A 14,306-nucleotide genomic window follows, 5' to 3' on the forward strand; every position below is an offset into this window, starting at 1 on the left:
CAAACCAGCTCATCAGCTCAAACTCCTTATAACAACGGCCAAGCACGGTGGTGGAGGGGTGATGATTTGAGTTTGGTTTTTGGGGTTTTTTTGCAACTATGGGACCTGGATACCTCACAGTCGACCATGATCTGCTCTGTAAAACAAAGTATTGTAGAGTCAAATGAGACCATCGTGTCAGCTAAAGCGTGGCAGAAACTGGGTCATGCAACATGACAACGGTGCTAAGTGCATCATCAAATTTACAACAGAATGACTAAAAAAGAAAGGAATCAAGGTGTTACTATGGCCCAGACCTCAAACCAACTAAAATGCTTTGGCAGGATCTTAAGAGAGCTGTGCATAAGCAAACAAGGTGTTGTTCAGAAGACAATAAGGTTAGATTGATAGGTAAACAATTTGCTCGACATTAAAACCCGTAAAAACCTCCCAAATATATCAATAACAGCAACAATATGGATCGAGTGTAATATCTTGTATGATCAAAATGCTGAGGATGCCAGTTTCATACGATAGTATAAGGAATGTACCTTGTATGCGACATATAATACATAAATATTTACTACATTTCTTTTCTGTATGGGCGACTTCATTTATTTTTTCCACCTTTTTCCCCTCCGTTGTGTTTGTTACGTTGCAGATACAGCACACAATCAAACATTTCTGACTGTGCATACTGATTGTTTGACTAATCTGGAGGTTTGTTTAAGACCCGTCTGATTGTTTTGACTGCTCCAGTTTCTCCTGCTGTCAGACGTTGCTGCAGCGATATCAGTGTATTTTCCCCCCTACGTGTCCACACGCACTTTCAAAACTGAGGCGGCACAATAACAATTCATGATGATAGTCAGATCTATAAAAATAAATCTGCACTTCAAAGGTTTGCAGTCATAATGATGAGTTTAAAAAAGACTGTCACCTTTACTTATACCACAACTGCTTTGGTGAATGTGGGGCTGACACTGGAAATGCTCGTGAGATTGCAGTGGGAACACTGTCAGATATGGAAAGTTAAGGTCTGCCATATGTGAACAGGTACAGCAAATGCTAATTTAATCCTCCGGTGATTCAGAAACAAAAAAACACAAGAGCATGCAGTGTAGAGTTACTGGTATAGGAAGAAAAGCATTACATATTACTCCAGACCTTTACGACAGCCAAGCTTCTGTAATGAAATGGCTCGGTTATGTAAATCAGAGATGACAGGAGGCTTTTTAAGAGTGTAGCTAAATATAATGCATCTAATGTTTTCTTTACATCTGCAGAATACACGCTGCACGACATAAATTACTACTTTACAGTCCATTTATCATAGAATGTATCTCTTTGTATGTAAAGTGAGCAATATTGGTTCAGTGCTGCTCTAAATTATTGCCTCATTTATTATTGACCAGGTCCTGCCGCTGCAATGTTACTGCAGTCCTCCTCTGTGGCAAATGTCTTATAATATCCTATTGGTCTGATTAATGGCATGTTACTTCTATTTATAATAGAGGGCATAATGTCTAGAATTATGTGCAGTGATGTGCATTATATAGTAAAGTCTAAAGGCCTCTTGACTATTTTTCTGAGGATTTCATAGCTCAAAAGTTTGGAAAAATAATTTAATTACACAACATGGGGGCATATCTCGGCTGCCATCATAAATGTGGTGATTTAGTTTTATTTATATAGAGCCAGTTCACAGTTGGTTTATCTTGAATGGGTTTGTGTAGTGAGATAATAATATTAAAGACAGACTCATAAGATGTATCCCCTCTGAGCAGGTACTTGGTGACTGCGGGGAGGAAGAACTACCTTAGAACAGGAAGAGACGTCCAGGTTAGAGGCAGCCACCGGCAGCAGGCGATTGGAGAGTGAAGGGAAAGAGAAGAACGAAAAGAAGTGCACAGGGCAAACATGCACACATATTCATGAGTCACTGTGTTTCCTCAGGTTGAAAAAACGTCAGGAGGAGGGTCAGTCAGAGGCCGGGAATTATGACGCTAGCGGCGACGGGGACGGAGAGGCAGAAAGCGGAGCCGTCGATGATGACGCGAACGAGCCAGAACCAGGACCGGAAGCTGAACCCGAGCAGGCGCCCGAGTCTGCCTCCAAACTGAGCATGTGCGGCTCAGTGTGTTCCTCCCCCGGCAGCTGCTAGCGCCACATCGCCTCACAGTGACGATGGCAGCTCTCTCTGGCGGCTGCGGTGTTTGTGCCATGCCAATAGATACCTTCTCACCTCTCTCTCATGTCGTAGCCTACAGCAGAGGAAAATGACAGCGTGGCAACTTGGCGCACAGCAGCAGCTCCCATAACGGTTCCCCTCATTTACGCCCCCTGCCCCCCATAGCATCTTTTTGGTAAGGCATGAATGAAGCGGAATCCCAGAGAGTCCCTGCCTATTGTACCTACCGCCCTAGAGTAAGCTCCAACTTCTATGCAATGTTACAGTATAGCATGACAAATAATAAGGTATCACTTACTAGGAGGTGTCGTTCCATAAGCAGAAAGCCACACGAGCATGATGACATCCCGAGCAATAGCAGTCTATGGCTTTTTGAATGAAGTTAGTGGTTTTGGTGGAGGTGCCTCCCTTTATTATCCCTGTTCCAGATCCGATGGGGGACGACTGAATTATTCAGCACACGAAGGCACTCGGTTTATTTTATTGCCTGTGTCTTCAGTTCACTCTTCCCCCACTTTCATGTGATGTGTGCCCTAATTTGGAACATTTTTTTCCTCCTGGAGCGCCTTCCTCTTGTTGCAACACCTTCCTGTGATACATTTCCAGTAAGTGTTGATGGCTGTCTGCAGTCAGCAAAGACAGTGTGACTGGTTTCATGTTGTAAACCTGTTTAAAGTTGTGCCTGTTGATGATGATCGGTATTTGTTAATCACACCGTAGCCATGGATGCGTTATAGGGCAGATTTTCCTCTTTTAAGTCTTAACCAGCTAGCTGTTTTTTCTTTTTCCCCCTTCAGGCCTTTTTAGGAGGAGAAGGTACTGAAGTTAAAATCAGTCCAGCAATCAGAATGAAAAGTTGTGCTTGTCACTGTGTCCAAAATGCTTACGAAGATTTAGTATTTTAGCCCTGCACCAAGCTCTGACCCAAAGAGGGTTCTGAAACTCAGCTCACTGCCAACAATGGCATCCTTTACAAATCTATAAGAAAGCTCTGTTTGCTTTACTAGACTTCATCATCTTGTTAAGTGCTTAGTTTAGGATAAAGATCATCTCCCTGTAGAGGTTGGTTTGGGGTAGCTGTGCCCTGTCGGTACGTCAAACTGCATAGATGAGCTACTCTTTGATTGTCGTAGTGAGAGTGGTACATTTTAGGGTGGCGCCGTTAATCTCAGTCTGAGAATATGTAGCAAAAGACCACCTTAAAAACCCGAAGGCCTAACGAATTGAAAAACCGTGTAAATAGCATACAGTGTAGGTAATTAAACTGACCACAGTTTTATGTGGGACTGCTAACTCGACGTGTAAACTTAAGGAAGAGCTGTGTGAAGCTTCACACCACTTCATCCCGCTCTTCTTTCCAAGTGTGCAGGCACAACTTGTAGGCAATATATGCCAAAGCTTTTCTACCATTTGCAACCATTTCTAAGGAACTTTGAGTGTGTGAATGTATGTCTCTTTATCCTTCTGATAACATAAAGTCAGTTATTTCTGCAAGTGAAGACATCGTAATTTATACAATCATAATGTGATGATGTGCAAACTGTCTATTTCAGGTAATGCATCTTGGGAAATACACCTGTTTGCTGTCTTGATGCAGCATTTGACTGACCTTTGGGGGTTGGAGCCACAATTTAATGTTGCACTCAGTTAATTTTGTGCCATCGCCTGCTGTAATGTTAATTGTGAGGTGCAGACAGAACAGTGTTGGCCTAAGTGCATCTCTGCACTCCCACTCTGCTCGGTCAACGAATGGTCTAGCCTCCGCAGTGTAATTAGTGGACATGAGTGAAATATCACATGAACAGGTAAAACAGTATTAGCTACAATATTTGCTTCACTCTTTCTTTACTTTTGCCTAAACAGCCAACAGAAACAGTTAATGCCCAGCTATTAACCAACTTGATGACTGAAGCTTTTGTATTTTAAAAAAAATTTGTTCTTGTGCCCAACAGGGGGATTAATTTAGGCCCAGTGGCTTTCCGGGGAAGATCGATACTCATGTCTTTGTTTTAAATAAAGAGCTAGAGTCAGGTAGTGATTAGCCTAGCTTAACATAAAGAGTAGCCACAGGGCAAAACACCTTACCAAAACCTGTAAAAGCTTAGAAGTTAGCATTTGTTTTGTGTGATTAATTCTTATATAAATATTAATGTAGTGTTAATGTGCTCTGCTGGTTAAACAGCTAGATGTAGTGAATGAGTGGTCCGTAAAGGATGGATAAAACGTTCAACATATAGCTACACCACTAACTGGGCTGCTGAACCACCAATGGTTTGATTTAGTTTCCAGTCTGAAACATCACATGCAGATTGTAAGAGAGCCAGATGGATCTGTACAGCAGGCTGTGGAGGGATTTCAGGCTGATGGTCATGTGGCTGGCAAGAGTTGTGATTTTGCTGGCAGGGCAGCTCTAGCTTTGTAACGTCTTTCTGTTTTTAAAGCTACAAATAAGAACTTGATAAATTCTGTGTTAATGTTCTTTCAGTGTTATAATGTGAGAGTTGCCTAGTAACAGATTGTTCTAACATAATTATGAAAAAAAGCCAAATTCCGATACATTTTATTCAAGTAATGTCACTTGATAGTAAAGTGTTACCAGTTGACATGTTTCAAATGGAAACTTGAATATCAATCTAACATGAAATATATAAAGCACACAGAGCTCCGTATAGTCTACTGTAATAATACATAGCTCATTAGTTCAGGTGTGGGCTTCTTCACTATTAGTCTCATATGACAGATCGATGTGTTAGCCTAGCTCACAGTGAATATTTTTTCTAGGAGCGGAGTCGTTTTATTACAGTTTCATGCATGCAGGGTTGAAAAATATTTACAGTGTTCACAGTAACTCTGATATGATGTGAACATAGCATTAACCTCTATCAGAAGAGACAAAAGACAGTATCATATTTGGCTTATGACATGTTTGCTCTTAGCTAGCTTGCTAACATTGGACACTAGGATACGGAGACTTGTGATTACAGCTTTTTCACACCAGCCTTTTTAATATGAAATACCAGGTAAACATGTTCTACAAATGACATTAATGAAGGTTCTGTTATTTTAACTTTGAAAAGCTTTAATTAATGTGATAAGTTGACCTATGTTTATTTAGCATTTTATGCTGTGTAGTCACCATAGCTAATTTTAAGCTTACCTAATAGCTGATACTTTCAAAACGCAGGCTGACTGCTTGATAAAGTTTTTTTTTTTGTTTTTAAATAAAATGGATCTATTATTAAGTGCTTGTTGAATTTTCAAACCTCCAATAAAACTCAGACAAGTAGGAAGTTGATAAAATTATGTAACTTCCACTGTTAAGCTAGGCTAACGGTTCCCCACCTCTAGCTGTACAGTTGACGCTCAAACGTGACAGATGCTTTGACCTTGTTCCCAAAGGGAAAGCAAATAGGTGTGTTTCCCAAAAGTAAGCTGTTTCTTTAAAACACTACATTATGATTAGATTAAGAAGCTTTCTTAAAGAGACATGAAATGTTATCTTCCAAGTCTGCCAAAACGTGTGAGAAATTGAATAGTCTTGAGCCCTGTGCTTTTATTTTTGCATGTACCTTTACAGTATAAGCCTGTTTTTGCCAAAGCCTGGAGCTTGAGCCCTACCGGCTGATTTGTGCATGCACAAGCTTTTGGTAATAGCATACCTCGACGCTCACCTGATTATCGACACAGTCCAAAATCAGAGTATAACCGGCCTGCGTGACTGTTTACTTTAAGCTGTACAAATCGTATAATCCCAGTGTTACATGGACGGCATGATATTTTAGATGATATGCAGTACCTTTTTGACATCCTGTAGGTTGTCTTAATGCTTTGTTCCAAGTATACAGGCTCGTACCCTCATGGTGAGTGGAATGAGGTCAGCAGCTGTGTGTCTGTTGTGGATTAAGTGTTGCATTGTTGTCTCTGCAGCAGAAGATGAAGATTTGAAACTGGGGCAAGTTTTCACTTCACCTCAATACAGAAATTGCTGCATTAAAAAAGAAAAAAACAAAAAACAAAACTGATTGTCTCCATTTGTGGTTATTTCTCAGACTCTGTCGGCACAGCATCAGACTCATCGTAGGCCTGAGGAGCGTGTGGGAAAAATGTGTTAATTATGTAAATGGAAAATATTTGATTTTAACAGTTGATTTAGGCGTAGCTTTTCTCAAAGTTACACCAAACTAATCTAGACTTTTGTTCCTTGATATCAGTGATCATTCCTACTTGGATCGTGCTTGCAAACCCTCCCGACATATTTCTTCATGTATTAATGTTCTGTGTTTTAAAACGAGCCATCGTGCTATAGGGTTTGACCAGCAGCAGCATGTCTCAACCATTTTCTCACCGACTCTTTTGAGATTCTGTAGGTGTCTTAAGTCTGTGGTTACAGTTTGAAACTCAGTGCCCCATCAAGAAAAGAAATCAAGAAGAAAAATGTGATCCATGCCACTCGTTTCCTCCCTTATGATCCTACTTTGCATAATGTTCTTGTGCTGCAGGATTTTTACAGGGAATCAGTAAAAGGCCTTGTTGCTGAAACGGAAACTGCTCCGTGTGTTCAGAAAACATGCTGCTTCAATCGCTTTGATAATGAAAATAAATCTCCTTCCAGTAATTTGGTGTGTGTGTCATTTTTACCCAAATGCAGCTTTAATGGCAAAGTTTGTTTGCGGACAGTAGGGGGCAGCGAAGAGCAGGGGCATGTACTGGGTGAACAGAGGCGTCCCTAGTGAACTGATCTCTAAATAGCAGTGTACAGTGAAGAGGAATCTAGGACTGACTAGAATAGAGACAAGGCTGTCACAGGATTTGTAAGTATATATAATGCAGAGGCTTGGCTTTGTTCAAAACAATTCCTCTTTTTTCTTTTTCTTTTTTGTACAATACAAACTTCATATGGAAAAATATAGAATAAATGCATAGACAGTTTCTCTTTAAAAAGAAAATTAAAAGTCCAGCCTATATGGATGTCTGCTTGGCTCAGGACTGGCTTCTCTCCACTGGATCTTCAAGGATGTCCACAGCAGTCTTTCCCACATTGTCCATCAGGTGACGCCACTTTGGGGCCTCAATGGCATCCAGAAGAGCAGCCAGCTCAACCTCCAACTTTTCAACTGTGTTCTCCACTTGCTGCAGGAAGCGTGAGACATGCGTGGTTGACAATAATACATTAATAAGTTGTAGTATGAATAATAGAATCATCACTGATGAATAATGAATCTGAATGAATAAAACAGTTTCCCAAAACAGCTGGTAACGCAAGGTAAGGTCTGAGTAGGACTGGGGTTTGCTGGATGAGATGAATGTAGAGATCTGGAGTAGATCACTAGTGTATTAATAAAGTTATGAAAAAAATATATTTTAAAGGAAATGTTGAGGAATATTGGGCATTAATTCTGTCAAAACCAAGGAGGGAGGGAGTTCCAAACCCTGATGGTTTCAAACCACTGAGGCCTAAATGTGAGGTTAGATTAGAAACTACACCTTCTCCACTACATCCAGGCGGTGGTGAAGATTCGTGTGCTCCTGACAGGCGCTTGAACGCACCGCTCGAGGCAGAAGGTGGGGCTCAGGACCTGAAAACACATTAGATGTATACTGTTACAGATGCACAGTATAAGCAAACAAGATGTAATAATGAATCATGAAAGGTACTCGTGCTTTAATAATATGCTGTTTTTAACACAGTATGAGAGACGAGAATAAGGAGATGTATTTATTCCTGTGAGCTTAACAAAACTTTAGTCACACACTGAAGAAACTGCTCCAGTATGGGATGTTAAAGAGAGAGGTCACATTATTGCTGAGGTATAGAAGTTAACATCAGTGCCTTTGTCACGGCACAATGCAGCCAGCTGATTAGGAGAGCTGAACTAAAAGACAGATCACTCATCTGTTTTATATCAGCTCAGAGTTGTGTAATCCTAGGCTCACTGTGTTCACGCAGGATTGGAGGTAAATAGGAACAATGCAACTGCATGCAAAGATAACGCAAAAGCAGGCATGTTTTTACAGGACCACCATGGTGGCATGCAGCTGCTGGTCACAGTTTAATTATGCACAGGAAGCATATCATTTAAACATGGCAGTGTCTTAGCAGTGCATAGCCATAAGATATGAAATCTGCCATTTACCTACAACTCTGGGCTTAATAGGGCTGTTATCCCCCAAAGCATGAATACATTTAAAAAATAGTGCAAGCCTCAAATAATAACCACATGGGTGTGGTTCAAACTGAATATTCTTGCCAACATACTGTGGCTTTACGAAGAATAATGTACAAACTCTTGCCTCTTGTTTCTAACATCATTGTAACCACTAAATAAGAAATAAAGGCACTTCCTGTCAACATTGCTCATATCTATGAGTCCAAAGTGTTTTTTATACACAATATTTGCCAACCTAAAACCCTTTATTGGCAAACCCTGTGGAGTTTACCACATCATGGGAAATGTTAACAGTCTGATGAAAATCTTGATGGGTCTTGAAGGATAATCATTCAGAAATAAAATAAAATCCAATAAAATCCAGTTCGTTCCTGCTTTATGAGATAATAGCCGTACTTGACTGGTGTGGTGGGTAAACAATAGAGTTCGTATCTTGAGGCCATGCATTACTAAGATGTTGCCACAGTGCCTTATGAACTTTTGGTCAGGACTTCATTATCACATTCTCATGTATTACTAACTCGTGGTGAAGCAAAATTTTGTGGCTACCCACTAATATTTTTTCCATCCATGCCACCAAAAAGGCTCTGGATTTGTTAGCTTGAGTGGCAGCTCGGGGCTTTGTCGAACTGTTTCAAAAACCAAGAGAGAAGAGGAGTTAAAAGACAACAAGACTGGAGGGAAATATGAGAAGAAGAAGAGTTCATGGTGAGGTGAATTAGTCTAAGGACAAAAAACACTCCCAAACTGGCGTCTGTGCTAGCTAGCTTGCATCTATCATCATCTCTACATTTGTCTCACTGAGTGTTTGAGGATGAAAATGTATTTCCTGCTCTGTCTGAGAGGTTTTAGAGGAGCTTGTGGCTGATTTTGTTACCTTCAGACAAAGCCAGTTTAATTATTTCTTATGTTTTCCACTATTTCTATCAAGCTAAGCTAAACAACTGACTGTAGATTGAAGTTTTCTTACTACAATGATCGTACCATATGAATGTATATGCATCTACAGTCACGAAAGTCAACAGAGTTTTGTTTGACTAAACACTAAAAACATGGTGACCAATTAGAACTGAAGTCCTTATATATCACAGACATATAGCGTAACAAACGATAATTCTTTCTAGTCAAGCTGAAGATGTTTTTGACAAACAGGACGTAAACCCTATGCCAAGTACTCCTAAAACTATGTGAAACCTTTCGTTTTTAATTTTTTGTTGTTTCTGTGCCGTTAACATTAATATTATAGAGAATATTAATATATTTCAAATATAAATGAATTATTCTGAAGGTTAAATAATCAGCCTGCAGATAAAACCTTCAGATTGCCTGCAAACGTGAATCCAGTAAGGTACCATGTGTACTATAAATGCGATTTTAAGTTATTGACCAAAGAAATCATTACGGGTGCTGTGTCCCTTAAGTCCCTTGAATGTGTCTTTTAAATCTATATGTTAAATGCATGCAGCGTTTGGCCATGCAAACATAACGGTACTCCATGTAAACAAGCTCAAGAATTACACGTTGGGTTTAGTTTGTCTTTAAAACTGAAAAGGTTTCTGTGCAGATTGACTTTAGCTTGCAAAGAAAACAAATAAATATCAAAGTATATATTATTGTTACATGTCCTTATAAAGAAACAAGTCTTTGCCATCTGATGTACATCTTTAATGTAGAGCTGAAACCTAACCAGAGGAAATGTGCTTTTAGCTTATGTTGCTTATCTGCTCGTTTCCAAATGCAATGCTCCTTTTAACAGTTTATATTTTCTTGAATTATGTGACTCTTTAGTTAAACAGCAGCCGATTGATCAGGCGTACTTGAAGGCCACAGTTAGTATGCTGAGGAGACAGCCGTGATGCTTGGTGTTAATTCGCTTCAGCAGGCCAGAGAGGGCCACATGCATTGTCCCAGGCATTTCCCTTCTCACACTTAAGTTTCCAATTATCTGTTTCTCTTTGAAGCCCGGGTATTTGGGGGACGCTTCCGTTCACTTGCAGCTCTCTGCTTCTTTTTTTAACGTCTTCTTATCGGCGACAGGCCAAGCTCCCCTTGATAGTATTTATTCTTTATAAAGTAAAGTGACTGTCTCATCCATTGGCTGAATGCTTGCAGCTGTGCCGTCACTCTCATTTAGAAACAACGAAACACTTGGTGTGAATGTAGACGGCTAAGGCTTGACAGCATGTGCAGTTATTGAGAATTAGTGATCTTTATGAAGTGTTTGGCTGACCCTGACCCCTAACTACAATACTTAGTTAGGGGTCAATTTTTTCTTTTGTGGCCAACACACAAAGAGTTGTACTCCCTTGTTCAGCTGTACCTGAACATCAAGCTGCCCTGATTTTACCACAGCCTCTCATGGAAACATTTTTACAAGCACCATTATGGTGTCCAGAGAGTGCCAAGTTCAGTACATGCAGGAATCGGGCCAAGAAAGAGCGATGGATGATGGAAGGTACATTAAATTCATCAGGCTTCCCAGAAAGTGGACTAAGCAGATGTCTGCCTCGGTGTGTGCTCCGCAGTGGGGGTTTTGTTGCACTCGCTCTTGTGTGTGAGGACTTGGCAAAGCTCGCTACTTTGATTTGACAGTGACAGATGAATTATGAAAAGTCTGCAAAAGACATGAAGTTTTCCTACACTGGATCTACACTAAAGAGCCAGATGTGAATTTATCAAAGTGGCGGTTCTCGCTGTTGCATCTCACAACAGCCACAATCTTTTGTTGTAGTGAATGTGCTGCTGGTTTCAAAATCAAAAACAACAGGGGGAAGAAATGGAGGGATCTGGTTGGGAGTGAGGGGGGCTGAAATTCCTCCAAACCACAGCTGCTCTTCCATCTAAGTGTCAGCGTGTACACAGCGCAGCCTGCTCTTTTAGAGTAAAACTTGCAACGGGGAGCTACATGCTGAAGTTTGTGATGTATGTGGCGCCCACTGAGTCTGCCTTTTTATCGCATCTGCAAAAATGCAGATGCGATAAAAAGGGGCGGATGCGAAATCGCCAGCTTGTGTTAACAAACAGCAAGAAGGCATTTGTTCCTGTTTATGTTGGCATGTGCTTTCAGGCCATCTCGCTGAAGACTGTTTTTCCTCTTTCAGAGCTCTTCCAAGAGGTTAAGAAATACACATGCACACGTAAACACACATCAAGAAAACACACCACAGGAAAAGCAAACACAGATATGACGATCTAACACAGCACCGTGCTGCAGCTGAGGACAAAGGTCAACGACCTGGTGTGTGTGTTGAGCGTGTTTGTATGTGATGCTTTTCGTGGCTCTCTATAGGAGAGCAGGAGTTCAGCTGAGTGTAAAATTGAAAAGTCAATACAGGTCAGAGCTCACTGTTTAACTGACAGCCGCATTACTTTTAAAGTTTAAGCTACGTGTCAGCTGACATTTCAGACCTTTCCTCCTTACTCCTTACAGCTGCTTCCACACTGCTGACATCCAAACTGACACTTCGGTTGGGTAACTTTACCTTTTCCTTTCAGTTTAAAACCTTCTGCAGTACTGGTATGTTGTAGTAAAGAGAGAGCTGAGCATAAAAGCACAGTTGGTGATTTACCAGTGGACCCATATTTCTACTTCTACCCATGGTCACGAGCTTTTGGTAATGACAGAAGGAATGAAATTACTTCCTCTGGGGTGGTGGTACTCTCAAATAGATATAGAGTGAGAAGCTTGGACATTTGGAAAGGGTTCAGAGTAAAACAGCCTCTTAGAAGCAGAAGCAGGAGAGAATACATCCCTCGGCTGGCTTGTGAATGTCTTAGTATCCCACCAGAAGAGCTGGAGGAGGTGGCTGGGAAGCGAGAGGTCAACCCTGCTTACACATGAATTATACTTCTGCGTCAGATCTACATTGTAACTAACACCATAACCAGAACCCCATTTTAACAGCCTTCTATGTAACCTGATGTGCACCTGCTGAGAAGTATAACTACACCTCCGGTCGATGCACACCACAACGACATGAATGGCATGGAAGGTTCTGGTGTGGGGATACAAGATTCCGGTTACTGCATAAATTAGGACCGAGATTTCCTGTAGAGGTTTAAATCAAGCTTTAAATGGATGGATGGACAGACGGATGGATGGATGGATGGAAGGATGGATGGATGGATGGAAGGATGGATGGATGGATGGATGGATGGATGGATGGATGGAAGGATGGATGGATGGAAGGATGGAAGGATGGATGGATGGATGGATGGAAGGATGGATGGATGGATGGATGGATGGAAGGATGGATGGATGGATGGATGGAAGGATGGATGGATGGATGGATGGATGGAAGGATGGATGGATGGATGGATGGAAGGATGGATGGATGGAAGGATGGAAGGATGGAAGGATGGATGGATGGATGGATGGATGGATGGATGGATGGAAGGATGGATGGATGGATGGATGGAAGGATGGATGGATGGATGGAAGGATGGATGGATGGATGGATGGATGGATGGAAGGATGGATGGATGGATGGATGGAAGGATGGATGGATGGAAGGATGGAAGGATGGAAGGATGGATGGATGGATGGATGGATGGATGGATGGATGGATGGAAGGATGGATGGATGGATGGATGGAAGGATGGATGGATGGATGGAAGGATGGAAGGATGGATGGATGGATGGATGGAAGGATGGATGGATGGATGGAAGGATGGAAGGATGGATGGATGGATGGATGGATGGATGCTTCGCTTGAATATAATCAGCTGATTTCAGTTGACTTCACTTTTCACTGACTTTCAGGCTGACGCTTCCATTCTTTCATGCAAAAACAAACGAACTTGAACTATTTTCAGCGCATTAAGTTCATCAGAAAAGCCATCTGGTTTCTGTGCTTACAAGTCAACTGTCACGTCCACTGCTTTTGCCTCTTGCTCTGTGACAGTTCAACTGTTTTCACTACTTTTTCTTTTTGTAGCATTTACATCTTTTCTTTTTTTTTTTCAAGAAAACCCAACACACGAGTCTATAACTATTGTATGACCCCATTATCTTTTCATACTTAGTGTGTGAAATAAAAACAAAGTTTTTAGATGACATCAACTGTTGCGCGTGTGTTTGTGTGTGTTCACTCTGTTTGCTTCCTGCAGTTGGCCATTCTTGTAGTATGAAGTCAGTGTAATTCACACTCTGAGGCTGTCACACACAGATTTGGCTCTGAGGGATTGTCCCACATATTTCTGAATTTCCATTAGATTTCGGTGACACTGAAACACGCAGAGCTCAGAAATGCTGGTTTGAAGCGGCAGATGAACACGATACATGAAGTGATCGTTTGAGAAATACTGGCAACGTATTCGCTCAAGTGTAGCCAGAGCTGCAGTTAAATTAGTAACAGATGTGCTGGCAAAATCCCGAACACACTCAAACATGCATGATGTCAGTTTGGCTTTCATGTGAGCACACACACACACACACACACACACACACACACACACACACACACACACACACACACATCTGTAAACCTCTAAAGTCTATTGCACTGTGCTACAAACATGTAGTAGGATGGAGTTGATCGGATGTATCTCCACTAAGCTGATCCATAAATCAGTTTTAGCAAATCAAAACGCTGATCTCTGTTCTGTGTTCTCTGACTCTTCCTGTTTGACCTGTGACCCCCACCTCCACCACAATACACACCACACTTACCTGCTGCGGCATAGCCAATCAGGAGGAGGAGGAGTCCAATCGAGGAGCCGGAGGGGCAGCTCATGATGAAGACAGAAACCTGGCGGGCAGCTGGTGGCAAAGAGTGAGGAGTGTGAGAGAAAAGAAACAAAGAAGTGAGAGCCCCGAAATCTCCTTTAACTTAAAATTAGGATAAAAATCCAAAGATTTCTGCTTCCATAAAGCTCTTCCCTTCTCCCTCTCTGCCCCGTGTTCGGTCCTTTGCTTTCTAATCCTTCCCTCCCTGACTTGGTTGAGCTCACTTTCCTAATGAAAACAT

The 14,306-nt window shown here is 41.4% G+C and overlaps 2 protein-coding genes across 2 annotated transcripts in view; one reads left to right on the plus strand and one right to left on the minus strand.

Annotated features, from left to right (window-relative positions):
• LOC134640272 (serine/threonine-protein kinase 32C) overlaps positions 1-6,852 on the plus strand; it is a 96,574-nt gene extending 89,722 nt beyond the window's left edge. Inside the window, exon 12 of the mRNA XM_063491949.1 lies at positions 1,936-6,852. Within this exon, the coding sequence (XP_063348019.1) occupies positions 1,936-2,143 (208 nt within the window). The 3' untranslated portion in view covers positions 2,144-6,852. The remainder of the gene's footprint in view (positions 1-1,935) is intronic.
• Positions 6,853-7,011: 159 nt separating this feature from the next.
• Positions 7,012-14,306, minus strand: LOC134640276 (placenta-specific protein 9-like). Its single transcript, XM_065471877.1, has 3 exons — positions 14,009-14,306; positions 7,655-7,746; positions 7,012-7,300 (listed from the first exon to the last, which is right to left on the minus strand). The coding sequence occupies exons 1-3, from the start codon at positions 14,070-14,072 to the stop codon at positions 7,151-7,153; spliced, it is 306 nt and encodes a 101-aa protein (XP_065327949.1). The 5' UTR covers positions 14,073-14,306; the 3' UTR covers positions 7,012-7,150.

Source organism: Pelmatolapia mariae, linkage group LG13 (assembly GCF_036321145.2).
Source record: "Pelmatolapia mariae isolate MD_Pm_ZW linkage group LG13, Pm_UMD_F_2, whole genome shotgun sequence".
Taxonomy (NCBI): domain Eukaryota; kingdom Metazoa; phylum Chordata; class Actinopteri; order Cichliformes; family Cichlidae; genus Pelmatolapia; species Pelmatolapia mariae.

Excerpts from the sequence above, each read along its gene's own strand:
- LOC134640276 (XM_065471877.1), bottom strand. The coding sequence starts at position 14,072 with ATGAGCTGCCCCTCCGGCTCCTCGATTGGACTCCTCCTCCTCCTGATT. Across the intron at positions 7,747-14,008 it reads GATTGGCTATGCCGCAGCAG|GTCCTGAGCCCCACCTTCTG; the intron begins GTAAGTGTGGTG and ends ATGTGTTTTCAG. Across the intron at positions 7,301-7,654 it reads GCCTGGATGTAGTGGAGAAG|CAAGTGGAGAACACAGTTGA; the intron begins GTGTAGTTTCTA and ends CGCTTCCTGCAG.